At 41.3% G+C, this 13644-nt stretch overlaps 1 protein-coding gene across 11 annotated transcripts in view; it reads left to right on the top strand.

Annotated features, from left to right (window-relative positions):
* Positions 1 to 13644, top strand: part of Dab1 (DAB adaptor protein 1) — a 1131348-nt gene that overhangs the window by 865951 nt on the left and 251753 nt on the right. For all 11 annotated transcript variants that reach the window (XM_031378030.1, XM_031378022.1, XM_031378029.1 and 8 more), the window contains one exon: positions 4309 to 4510. In XM_031378030.1, the coding sequence (XP_031233890.1) occupies positions 4444 to 4510 (67 nt within the window). In that variant the 5' untranslated portion in view covers positions 4309 to 4443. The remainder of the gene's footprint in view (positions 1 to 4308; positions 4511 to 13644) is intronic.

A 13644-nucleotide genomic window follows, 5' to 3' on the forward strand; every position in this document is an offset into this window, starting at 1 on the left:
TCCCTCTTACTTTCAAATCCCTTACCCCCTGCCATGCAGTTTTTAATTTAGGGATGAAGAAGCCAAAGGTGTGTGCCTATATCTTGCAAATGATTGTTCCTTGCTGAACTGGCCTGTTTCATGTGCTTGTAATACAACACAGAGGAAGGTGTCTTGCAGTGCCCACCACGGTGATGGTTGGGTGCAGTTTTTAGCGGTACACATACGGAGTGCTGATCCTGAATAATGTCTTCAGATTTCCAGGCACTCATTGATTTATTCATTTAGAGAGGAATCTGTACCCTTCTTGGCATGTCATATAAGTCTGTATCAAGCTGAGGCCGTTTTATTATGACTTTTCAGCTGAGGTGCAAGTTTCATAGCAGAAAATGAACCATTTAAAAATGTTTTTATTACACTTCTCACAGATGATATTTGGGAACCCAGCCTTCATCCTCATCTAATTCCAAAATATTTTCATCACCTCCCAAAACTGACCACGGGTCCATTGAGCAGACTCTTTTACTATCAGCCTTGTCCAAACAACCACTGACCTGCTTGGGGGATGAGGGGTCGTTACCTGTCTTGACCATTTCCTAGAAATGGAACCATACACTACACAGTTGTCTTTGTCTAACTCCTTTCACTTGGCTGATGTTGCCAGGGGCCTCGATGTTATAGCTTGTGTCTCTACCATGTTCATTCTAACAGCTGAATAAGGGTCCACGGGGCAGAAGGGCCATACATTCCTTACTCATTCTTCCATGGATGTGTAGTGAGAGGTGAATGGGGGCGGAGACTGGCTTCTGCTTCCTTCTAAGCCATGTATTTGCCATGTGACCTTGGATAAATCCTCACATAGCTGCATCCCAATTTCCACATTGCTGAAGAAAAATCTAACGTCTAACTCTTCACGTTGATGAAATGATTGAATAAATAATGTCTGAAAAGTTTACAGCCTTAGCAAGCCATTTTATTGCAAGACTCCATGGTGGAAGGAAAGAACATATAAACTTGCATTATAGTATGCATTTTTCCTTGTGTTTGCTCCTTTAGAGTTACCAAAGCCTCTCCACTTTGTTTTTTCAAGAAGAGGCATATCTGTTTCTTCTGTTCTGTGGTTGGGTGTGTTTGGCCCCACACCATCTCTTCCCCAACACAGGATTTTACATTTCGGAAGCAGTTCACTAGACAGAATGTCTGTAGTGGAATGTTACATAATTCACATTTAGACTTGAAGAGCTCATTATAAAAAAACCTGACACACTTCAGAAATATTAAATTACTGCAGATTGTGTGGAGCAAAGAAACATTATTGAAGCATTTCAAAATTCCAGACGAGCCTGAGTTTAACTGATAGGGTTTCACAGCTTTTACTGGGGAAAATGATTTGAGTTGTCACATGGTTTCTGGCCCTGGAGGACGTTAATCTCCTTAATTACAAAGAAATGAATTTCCTAAATAATTTGGAGTTACTTCACAGAATTCGTTCAACCTCTGGCTTTTGGAAAATTAAAGGGGGTGCCAGGCCCTTGCTGTGTGTGATTTCCACCACAGCTTCCCTCTCTAAGTTGCCATTCAGAATGGCTCTGGTGTTTCCCATCATTGTTGATACAGGCAGGTACTTCAGAGATTCACAAGTAATGCTTTCAGTACTTGAACATATTATATTTTGCTAAACAAGAGACTCTAGATGCCCAGGGGAAATGGAGAGGTACTAGATGTTGGCTTTTGAAGTGGAAGGAGAGACAGTAGTCCAAATTTTATCCATTTTCATAGAGCAGCTTTTGAGAATCTCTGAAATTGTATAAACCCATGTCTGTGAGCTCCTTCCTATATTTAGGGATTAGGCACCTCCTGTATACAGTACCAGAAGAATGGGAAGATCTGATATTCTGCCACCTCCTGTACTTTGTCCATTCTCAGAAGGCAGACTTAAGCTCTCCCAGTTTCCCCTCCACAAGTGGTCTCATACTGGACCTAAGGTCTTGATTAAACTACATAAGAAACTCTAGCCTTTTATTTATGAAGTACTTGGCAAGAGAGTCTGTCATGCTGTCTTTCAGTCCTGTGATGGGTGTACTTTCCATTCTACAGTATCTTTGTTGTTTGGGCAACATTAGCTCCATCATCCGGGTAAAGAAACTGAGGCAGGAAAGCTTCCTTGGTGTCACATGGCTGGCTTGGCAGCTGTCAAAACTTAGACTTAGCCAAAAACAAAAACACAAACAAAAACAAAAAACAAAAAACAAAAAAACTGTATGGATGGAAGGGATGAGATTTCACTTTCCAAGAGACATCAGGATGTTTCCCAACTGGATGGTCTTTTTTGAAGTGAACCTCAAGTGGTTGGATGAATGTCAAGGCAGACCTAACAGAAGAGAGCCAATGGCCAGCAGAGGTACAAGGGAGGGGGGTGGGAAGATAACCCCCAGTGAATCACTTTCCTGCCAGACTTGAGCTTCCTTTCATTCATTAGTGATTTCCAGTCTGCACCAGTGCTCATGACAAGCCTTCCATCTATTTTTTTAAAAAGTACTCATGCATTCTCTTGTGTGTTTTTTCTACATGTGTTTATGTAGGTCCTTTCCACTGTGTGTTCAACAAAAGTGTTGTTGTTCAGGATCCTATAGAATAGAGCTAATCCCATGTGTAGCTTTCATGAAAGTAAACCGAAGTATATGCTTGCTTCTTTGAGCCCCAGCATGTGGAGCCTTTATGTCATCTTTGATTCTGGTCATGCAGGTGTCTTGCTGCTGTCCACGGCACTGATGGCTTCTGGTAGGTCTCATTTCTTTGTGGACCAGCAGCAGTATCAAAGTTGCATGGTCTTGGTTTACTCAAGGTCTACACTAGAGTCTAGTAAATATTTATTGCAATAGCATGATAGATATTAAGAGTAAGTCAATATGTGACCAATCATTGTGACCCTGCTATACCCTATGGGACGTGTCTTTGGAAAGAAGGTGTTGGTATGTACATAATGCCCCAAAGATGATGAAGACATTTTCATTTTCTTAATGTGTGGTTTCCGAAAGTCCATTCTACAAAGGCAATTATCTCTTTTCTTTGCCTGTAAAGCTTAGATCTTCTAATTCAAGTGCTTACATACAGAGATAGTATCCTTTGAAAGAAACTAATTAGGTTATTTAAAAAATCTAACCAGGTATCATTGAATAAGGTGGACATTGCCTCACAATTAAGTTTGAATGTAATTTTATATGGCTTTCATATTAAGCCTTATAGTTAAGCCATCTTTAATTGTCATGATTAAGAAGGTTAGGTCATTATTCTTTTTGAGCTGCAGCTGGCATTTGAGGCCAGTGCTCTTAGATTAAGCAGTTCTAATTCTGTGGAACAAGCTAAAAATTGGTTGTACGATTTCAAGAAGCATTTCTAGTATCTTTTTTTCCCCCTTAATATCGATAGTGGATAACTAGTGAGATGTTTATTCTCAGTGGATTCTCAGCTACGACTATCAGATAGGGGCTGGGGAAAAACTATTGACAAAGGCAGTATCTTTATTCAATTTAAATGAGATCTAAGGCGACAGTGCATGTGTAGCATTGAGGTCAGTGTATTGAGCGTGTCTAGTAAGTGCATAGTAAATGCTAGCTTTAATTGAAGTGTCTGTTGTTGTAATCATCATCATTCTCCCCCTAATGGCATCTATTCTTCATAATACTCAGTATTTTGTAATACATGTTCAGGAAAGACAGAGTGGGCAAAACATGGGTCTCCCATTCTTTTCTTTTCCCACATTAAATGCTTGTCTGCTCTTGAGCTAAGGGGAAAGCTGACATAAAAATTGGCTTGCTGCAAACTTCCTCAGCCCCATTTGTCACCTTACCCTTGGAACCCAATTGCATGTCAACTCAATGTCCCCTCTGATGCCTGCCAGTGAGGGACAGACTGCAGGTCACTCCCCTATGATCTGCCTTCGCTGCTCAGGCTCTGATCAAGCTTGGCTGATGGATGGGTGGCCTGATGTTGGAAATGTCTCCACAGGGCTAGTCAGGAAATCTGTCTTTGTGATATTTTCTGGGTGGTCTCTAGTGCTTGGCCATCAGGAACATGGGCAACAAAGAGCTGGGGTTTGCTACTTTTGAAATTTTAAGTTTCTTAGCTTACTAAACTGCTTTGCAAAGGATGTGCTCGTTCTCCTGGTGATGTAAACTCCATCCATGGTCTCATAAACTCAGACTGAGGCGAACACATTCATCCACAAAGACTAAGATGTTCTTGCTGTTGCATGTTTACTGGTTCATTTCCTCACATTTCTCTTCAGCCTGAGAAGGATTCTGACTATTTTCTTGCTTTGATTTGCAGCACTCCGACAGAGTGAATGACATGCACGGTGTGGGGTGTCCTTTCTGAAGGGAGGAGCCTTTCTCTTGGAGAGGATCCTCGATGAGCCTGGCCGAGGCCCGGGGTCTGTGTGAAGAGGACTAAGGATTAAGTAGGATGTCAACTGAGACAGAACTTCAAGTAGCTGTGAAAACCAGCGCCAAGAAAGACTCCAGGAAGAAAGGTAGGGCTAGCCATGTGCCCTTCACAAGGCTGCTTTTCTGTGGTAACTCTAGAACAATAGAAAAACAGAGCTGTGCAGCAGGTGTTATTTTTATGGTCATCTTGTGCTTATGTTTTGATGGTTGTTATTTGCCAGGTACCACTCCTAGTTATTTTTGTAAGACAAAGGGTCTTTCTGCTTACGGCTTCAAGCCATTCCTCCAGCAGGGTCAACCCCTGTTGACCCCACCCTCTGCTCCCACTTTAGACTTTCCTCCAGTTGCATTTGTCTTTTGCATAATGCCATGCTTCTCACACTCTAACCACATCAGGCTACCAAGGGCTGATTAAAGCAGACCGTGGAGGCCATCCCCAGTAAGTGTCCAGTATCTGCAGACTGCACTGCTAATGAGTTCCCAGGCGATGCCAGTCTGGAGGCCACGCTGAAAACCACAGAGCTATCAACAGAAAGCCTGTTCTTGCTCATTGCCTTTTCTTCATGGATCAGTACCCATTGTCCAGGCTGGGTTTTGTGCAACCTCCTGAGCCTTTTCTCAGTCCCCAATGGAGATGGTGGCTTGTTTGCTTTGCTTCAGTGGCACTTTTGTAGTGCCTCACTTTATTTAAAATGTCTTGTGTTTTTATGAGTCATCTGGAGTAGCAGCTCTTAGAGCTAGGCCCTGTGCTTCCCTCAGGACTCTCAGCACATGGAAAGTACATAAGAGAAGGTCCACAGATAACTGGTGATGAGGACTGACATGTCCAGAGTGCCTTACAAAGATCATTTTATCGCTATGCATATATTGGAGGGAGAGTTGGTTCCATGGCTTTATGAATATGCCTATTGTTAAGTGTGTGCCATTTGGTGGTTAGTAGTGTGTTTATATGCTCTCTCTCTCTCTCTCTCTCTCTCTCTCTCTCTCTCTCTCTGTGGGGGGGTATATGTGTGTGTTCCTGTATGTATATATGTTATGAATGTTGTATGTTATATGTATTGTACATATGTGTGTGTTATGTGGTGGGTGTGTGTTTGTATGTGTGTGTGTGTGTGTGTGTGTGTGTGTGTGCATCCCCATGGTATTGGTTCCTCTCCCCTGTCTTCTCAGCTGCATGCAAGGAGTTTAGAAGAGTTCTTTCAGGGTTTGAAATCTTTGTGGGTTTGCAAATCAGGATGCCCTTGGTCTCTGTGTGCCATCAGTGATTTGTTGGAGACATCACTGTGCCTGCCTAATCATGTTTTGTGATGGCATCTGTCTGACACCTAAGAAGCGCCGGGCATAAATGGAATCCACATTCAGCCCCTAGGCTATCAGAACTCCAAGACGGACTATAAATTTTGTGTTTGATGTTTATACGAAATACAAATATTTTGGAGACAGTCTGTTTTATTGCCTGAAACTTCGTGTAGACCTTGCTTTTTATGCCTTTAGTCTGAGAATAATAGACAAACAGCAAATGGGCAAGGGAACAGGTCTTGAGAGACTGCTGTGTGGGAGAAGGTTGTAAAGTCTGGTGGGCTCTAGAATTCAAATGCTTTGGCAGTAGACACTGACAAGTTGTATTTTTGCTTCAAAATTAACCTTTCCACTAAGCTTATGCTCTTGAATGTTTAATGCCTTAAATTTTTATCTTAGAGAATATTTTAATGTGCATAACTCAGCAATCTGAAGAGAGGATTTTTTTAGGCTTTTTAGCATACTAATTTAAGGACTTAGACCTGATGGGAGAGTTAAGGCGACCCTTTTACATCCTCCTCGCCTTTACCTCCTAAGAATCTACATTGCTAATGTAAAATGTATTGGAGGAGTATCACTTCTTTCTGAGGCCTTGGAGTCTGGGCAGGCAAGCCCAAGTTAACATTCTGAAGATGCCACTCCCCCCACATATGACCTTAGACCACTGGGTCCACCTCATTTTCCTCTCCTATATAATAAGCTATGCTAGTCAGAAGCTGACTGTATAGGTTAATTTAAGTAAGGCAAATAATATCTATAGCCTAGAACTTGGCATGTGTGAAATGTTCAGTAGAAGTTGGCAGTTTATGCTCAGTCACTTTCTCCCTTGTCTCCTTTTCTTTCTTCTCTGTCATCTTTCTGTGACTCAGATTCATTTCCTAGTCTCTCATCATATATCTTGTCTTAGTCAGCTTGAGCCGCCCTTACAAATACCATAGATCGAATGGCTTAAAGCACAAATACATTTCTTACCGATGGATATGCTAGAGGTGTGAGGTCCCCACAGTCCCTCCCCTTACAAAGGCTGTCTACCTGGCTTGTAGATGGCCACCTTCTCACTGGGTCCTGTGGAGTGCAGAGCAGCATTCTCTTTTCTTCTCTTTGCTTCCATTCCTTTCCTTTCTGCCTCTCTTCTACGTTAGCTCCTGCTTTGCTTCCCAATCCACTTACCGGGCCTCTCTCCTCCTTCTCCGTTCTCTCCCTCCTACTATATTACTCCCATCATGAAGGTCCCACTATCATCTCAGCTAGCACCTTTGTCTGTTTGTCTGTGCATTCAGCCACCTCTCCATCCAAAACACCATCACACTGAATTTTAAAGCTTCATATTCATGGATTTTGATGGAGCATGGCAGTTCGGTTTATAACAGATGCTGGTTCATTCTCTCCCCTCTCTTCTTTTCCATCAACATCATGATTATCATAACCACAGGTTTTTCTCCTTATCATATTTTATAGCAAGGGAGCTGTTATAATTATTTTTACTTGTGCAATAGTAACAAGTACCATAAGTGCATATAAACACATTAAAATAGAAAATGAATGTGTAGTCACTATATTTATTCATTACTTTTAAGGATTTGATAATAAAATAAGTATTTTGTTAAAGGCTGCTACCTTGCTCAAAATAAGTAACTTTAATGGACTAGTTTACATATTGATCTTGAATCCTGAACACACTAATATTATATTCTTTAGCTGCTTTTTGGGTTTTTATAGAATCAACATAACATATGAAAATAAATATTTTTCCTGTCATATTGCTTTGGAACAGTCTGTCAGCATACTACTTAATAATAATAACCACCCTTACCTTTGTTCTGGATCAATGAGAAATATTTTAAATTATATTTAAGGATAATATTTAACTTTTACTAGAGGTTCATAGTTATAAGTTCTTAAATTTATAACTTATAACTTATAACTTCCTTTCTTAAAGGAAATTGGATCATATTATGTTTCTATACTTGCTTCAGAAACTATGTGTATTTTCCCTTTATTGTGGAAATCACTAGTAGATTGTTTACCTTCAATTCTTGGGTCAACTTTACTTTGTCACAGTATATTATTTTCTTTACACTGTTGGGTATGATTTGTTAAGTAAAGAAAAATTTTTCTTAACCCTAGTCATCAGTAGAATGGGCATATACATTTTCTATTTTTTTAACTACTTTGTAGCTTGCATTACTGTCATGCTCTCATATATGGATGCTGTCAGAAAGGAGATAATGGATAATATGTAGTCTACTTTTTATATCTAAAGGATTTCATTGGGTAATGCATGGTTGATATTATTCAATCTGTATAGTTTCATATCTCGATTTCAGATCTGCCACTACTTTCCAAAATTATGACATGATTTTACAAAATAAAAGACCCCCACAGACAAGATTTAGGTGGATTCTAGGGAATATATTTTATTTCCTAGAGATGAATCGTGAAAGCTAAGAGGCCCTGTTGAATTTATCAGAACCCAATTGGTCTGTTCCTTTAACCTAGACTACAAAAGCAAGCCAGGCAGCTTCAAGCGCAAACAACACAGGGCATATTTCTTCAATGAATAAGTTTCTAGACAGGCTGTGTATGAGGCTTAGCAAGAGTATTCAATATTCAAAGGAGAAATGGAAATAGTGAAAAAATAAGGCTGTTTTCTTCATTTCATAGTTATTAGATGTGTCACACATACAACTTGTCAAATAGTGCCTGTCCCTGGAGTGGAATTTTATGGAGGGCCAGAGAAAGGAAATTTGTATTTTCAGGTCCCTTACCATCCAACAGAAGGAGAATCAAATGGCTCATTTCTTGCTAGTTGCATTCCCAGGATTTGGCTGCTAGTGGAAGGCAATGGTGGAAGGACTGACTGACTGGTCCTGGGACTAACAGATACAGGTGTTTCTGGGGTCAGCACTTGGGTTGTATCACCACCTGGTACCTGAGTGTGTACAAAGATCCCTGGGTTAGGTTCGGGAAAAAACTTGGTTTTTTTCTTCTAGCTTTTCTCCATTTCCTCTGGGTAACTGGAGATGTTGATGGAGCCTCATCACGCCTGGTTTTGCTTATCTTTAGAAGGTACATGCATGCACTGTTAGTTAGGAGAGGTAGACATTTGTGAGTTATGGTGGTTGTGGGACCTAGCAATGGTAACTTTTTTCTTTAGATCTTTCTGAGGTCAGTCTACCATTGTCTCCCGTTTTAGAAACATCATCAAATTAACATACTGGTTTTTTAAAGGTTTGTTTGTTTGTTTGTTTGTTTGTTTATTTATTTATTTATTTTCTTAATGTGAGTACACTGTAGCTGTCTTCAGACACACCAGAAGAGAGCATCGGATCTCATTATGGATGGTTGTGAGCCACCATGTGGTTGCTGGGAATTGAACTCAGGACCTCCGGAAGAGCAGTCAGTGCTCTTAACCACTGAGCCATCTCTCCAGCCTCCTAACATACTATTCACGTATTTGTGGTCAAGGTGTATCCCAGGGGCTAGCAGCTAACTACAGCAGTGTTGAAGATTCAACGTATGGCCAGTAGGATAGACTTAAGGCCTCACTAGGATCCAAGGGGTTTTATGACAGAGGCCTCCACATCAGCTACATCAGAATGGATTAGAATCCTAGCCAGTTTATGTTGAGTTTATGACGGTTTTGGTAAGACCATAGTCAGGGTTCTTAGTCAATTAAACTTAGGAAATAGTCTGTTAGAATTGGCTGACCACTTTGTTTCTATAATGGCACCATATTCCTTAGCCTTTTAGAACCAGGGCACAGAAGGGTAATATTTTCAGAAGAGTCTTCAAAGATTCTCATCTATTGTTACTTCTATCTATTGCTCCTTGTCTACAGTGATGAGGGATGTTGCCTGTATCTCACTGAGACACTGGATTTGTGCTCACCCTCAGGCCACTATTTTCTGATATAGAAGCCTTCAGTTTCCTCCACTATAGAATGTAGGATGTAGAAATTATAGCTCCTTACACAAGTTTGAAACATCTAGAGACATTATTTCATCCTGTTCTTCACAGATGATTACCCAGCCCCACTCATGAGCTCAGCCCATACTTGATGCCATGAGAAGAGAGAAGTACCCCAGGAAGACACGCTGGCTCTTGGTCCGTGCTATAACAAGCGAATCTAGCTAAGGGAGGCATTCTAACTTCTATAGGGTGTGGTGTGTCTTTCCGTAGAGAGATAGATGTACTATTTCCTTGTTAATGTTTACTTTCAATTCATTACAGTTAATAAAAATTTTTTAAAAAATACCTTTATTACAAGTTGAATCCCAGCACAAAGCCATAGATAGAGCCCCCAGAGAATTGCTGTATGTTTGAGGTCTATATGGTCCAACTGAAACTTTAGGACAAGACCCTGTCTCAAAATAAAAATAAAAATAAAAGTAGAGCAATGCATTAAATTCTGAATACATTTGCATGTGATTGAGTATCCTAGAAGTTGAGACCCATAAAAAGGTATGAGGAATTAGTGGATGGAGGAAGCAAAGCCCGGCTCTCACAGATGGGATCTTGAGAGGAAGAACTGCCAACAGTCATTCAGTGTGTCAGATGAGTTGTGATAGTTGTTGTTAATTGTCTGTTTGACATACCAGTAATCATGTGGGAAATGAGCCCCTACTTGATTACATAAGTTGAGGTGGGAACCCACCCACCATGGGAGGTTCCATTCCCTAGGTATGGAACTTGGACTATAGAAGAGTAGAGAATATGAGCTAAGCACTAGTACACATGCGTTCATTGCTCTCCTCTGACAGCTGCCTCAACCTCCTGTTGCCTTGATCTCCCCACTCTAATTGACTATACCTTGACCTGGGAGCTAAAACAAACTCTTTCTCCCTTCTGTTGCTTTTATCAAGGAATTTTACAATAGTAATAAAAGGAAACTAACATATAAGGTAGAGCTAGAATGTCTGGGAATGTCTCCTTTGCTGGAGTACCTTCAGCTGAACAGATTCCAAACAACTTCTAGTTTTAGCATTAGCCCCAGTGACCTGATTGTCTTTGTTTTATCTCCCCTTACTTGCAGCGAAGCCTTCTGGGAAGAGCTGGTGCTCTTCTTGCATTATAGCCATTTCAGGCAAGCTCTCCCTAATGACCCCAAGTCTTAGGTTGCCCCTTTGCATGTATAAGACATCATATAAAGCAGGAGACTTGTTTCCATTTACATGGATTGTTGGAATCATTACAGTATACACATTCTGTGGGGTTTTCCTGGGTCTCAGTGCTAGGGGGTGAGGGGTATGAAACATTGCAAGGATTTTGGACACTGGTGCCAGGAAAATCTATGGTGTTACACTGTCTTGGGAGTTGTTATTTTGTTTGTTTCTATGTTTTCATAATGAAGTTATTGTTCACTTTCTTCACTGACTTTGGGCTATTCAAGCTTTAAAGTGCTTCAAACCAAGGATTTTGCTACAAGATGGCATAAATCTCCCTGAGGTTAGTCCGTAAAGCTCATGGATGCAGGGTTTGAGAAAACCGTAATGGTTTCAGGCCAACCAATCTTGATGGTGAGCCTGGCTCTCCCATCATATGCCACACATGGGAAGAGGCTTCCGTGTTTTCTGAAGTCACTGATCCTGAATTTGTTACCGGATGCTGAACTCAGTATAGTCAATCCCTGAAGACAAACTCATGCCCAGAGGCTGACTGGCTGCCCTAGATTAAAATCTCATCCTAACTGGTTCTCTTTGAAGAAATCTGGGTTTCCTCAAACTTCCATTTGTCCCTCTAAGCAGCATAGCCCATAGGACAATACACCAAACCCTTTGGCATGAGGTCATGGCTGCTTTCCTCTACTTTGCTGTAGCTGAGCCACACTGATCTACAGGTCCTAGGATGTGCCTGTGTGACCTTAGTGAGATGGTACCCTTGCGTGGATCATCTCTTTCATCCTGCCCACTTGCTCCTCATGGTCACACTCTAGCATGCAGTAACCATTGCACTAGGCCAATATCCTTAACCTTTCCGAGCCTCTTTGCATCCTCAGTTAATGAATCACTATTATCAGCATGTGTGACAAGTTGCATAGCTTTCCAACCCATTAAGTCTTTATCTCCTCCTCCTAAAGGTACTCCAAGCTAGCTTTTATCTCTCATCTGGAATGTTCTGTAGTCTCCTGAGTGTGTCCTGAGATTTCCTGTATTAGACATCTCCAACCTTGTGTTGATTTCATCAGGAGATTTGATCATGTCAGTCTGCTTTAAACCTGCAGTGAGAGGCTCCCGAAGCCTCAGCTTATCTCTAAGTCTAAGAAGCCGTGAGTCCTTGCCCTTCCTTATCTTTCTACGCACATCCCCTTCCCCTCTTCATAATCGTAGTTCATACAGCGGCTCAAGCAAGTGAATTTCAATGTACTCACCCCACTGTGTTGCTTTTGCTTTGGGGGATTTGCACGTGCCTTTTCTTCTCTGAGGAGGGAATTCTTTATTTTTTCAAAGCTAACTTCATGTATGTAGTTTCAAGTTAGATGTTTTTCCCCCTGGAAATACTTGGTGATCCATCACTCCTCTCCCATCCCATCCTGGGGCCTTCAAAGTACCCCTTCATAATAATCACAATATGTTAATTTATGTATAGATATATATGTATATATATATACACACACATATATATATATGTGTATATATATATATACACACACACACACATATATATATATATATATATATATATATTTGCCTCTTTTCACCTATGAGACTCAGAGTTCTGAAGGAGCAGGGGCAATGTGGTCATCTCATTGCCCCTGACTCATCTCTGTCACTGAGCACTGAAGTCTCAGGTAAAAGGGATGCAGCAGTGTTTAAAGTATCCCCACAGGAGTGCAAGAGTGAATTCAGAACGATAAAGCTAGTCTGCTCCCCTGGTCTGGGTATGTCCCACAGCATCGGTCCTCACTCAGGTCACCATATTGGCTGCAGTTCTCCAGTCATCTTTTAACTATTTCTCAGCCTCTGCTGTTGGCTGTGGGTTCCTCACGCAGCACTTGGCATGCGGCATAGGTTCAGTAAATGCTCAGTGATTAAGTTTTCATGAGGTAAGCAGCGGAAGGATTTGCATAAGGAAAAAGAAAAATAAAGTAAAAAAAGAATACAAACATTTCTCACAAGAACTTTGCCTCCTGAGGTTCTTGTTATGTGACATTCAAAATTCTCACCATTCTGGGAGCTTCTCCTCCTGTCTGGATGTGTGTCCAATCATGTCTGGTGCTGTAATTTAGCATGATGTGGCCCATATTGGTAGTAAGAGCTATACGATTTGCCGTATTAGTTCATCCCACTGCTTCATTAAGCTCAGTGTGCTGCCTCGGGCAGTGGCTGGGCCTGAATTTTGATGTTAGGAAGAACAAAGCGCTTCACTTTAGCCCTTTAAGTCCTCAAGAGAGCTGTGAGTCAGGTTAAGTGTGTGCACCTACTCAGAGTTAGAGACTCTGGATCTTTGCACATAATCAACAAATGGCCTAGAGTATGGGGCTTTGTTATTTCTGTGAGTTTGCCGAGCAGATGTGTCCAGGTATTCTGGGATTTCAGAAATCTCTCCTGAAGCATGGTCAGAGGACACCTGCTGTAATAGGTAATATGTAAGTATGTCTACATAGCCTATCAGGAGAGCACCACAGAGGTCAAAGGTGGCAGCAGAGAATACAGTAACTTAAATTGTCTTCACAAGGAGGGCTAGAGAGATGGCTCAGTGGTTAAGCACACTTGCTGTTCTTTCAGAAGAGCCAGGTTATGTCCCTATGAAGAGCACATACATGATGGCTGGCGACTATCCATAACTCTAATTCCAGGGGAATCCAATGCCTGTTTCTGGTCTCCACAGGCACTAAATGTACATGTGGCATTTGCAGGTGTGAACACACACACACACACACACACACACACACACACTTTTAAGTGAAGCACCTAAATAT

The sequence above is a fragment of the Mastomys coucha genome, unplaced genomic scaffold, assembly GCF_008632895.1.
Source record: "Mastomys coucha isolate ucsf_1 unplaced genomic scaffold, UCSF_Mcou_1 pScaffold18, whole genome shotgun sequence".
NCBI lineage: Eukaryota > Metazoa > Chordata > Mammalia > Rodentia > Muridae > Mastomys > Mastomys coucha.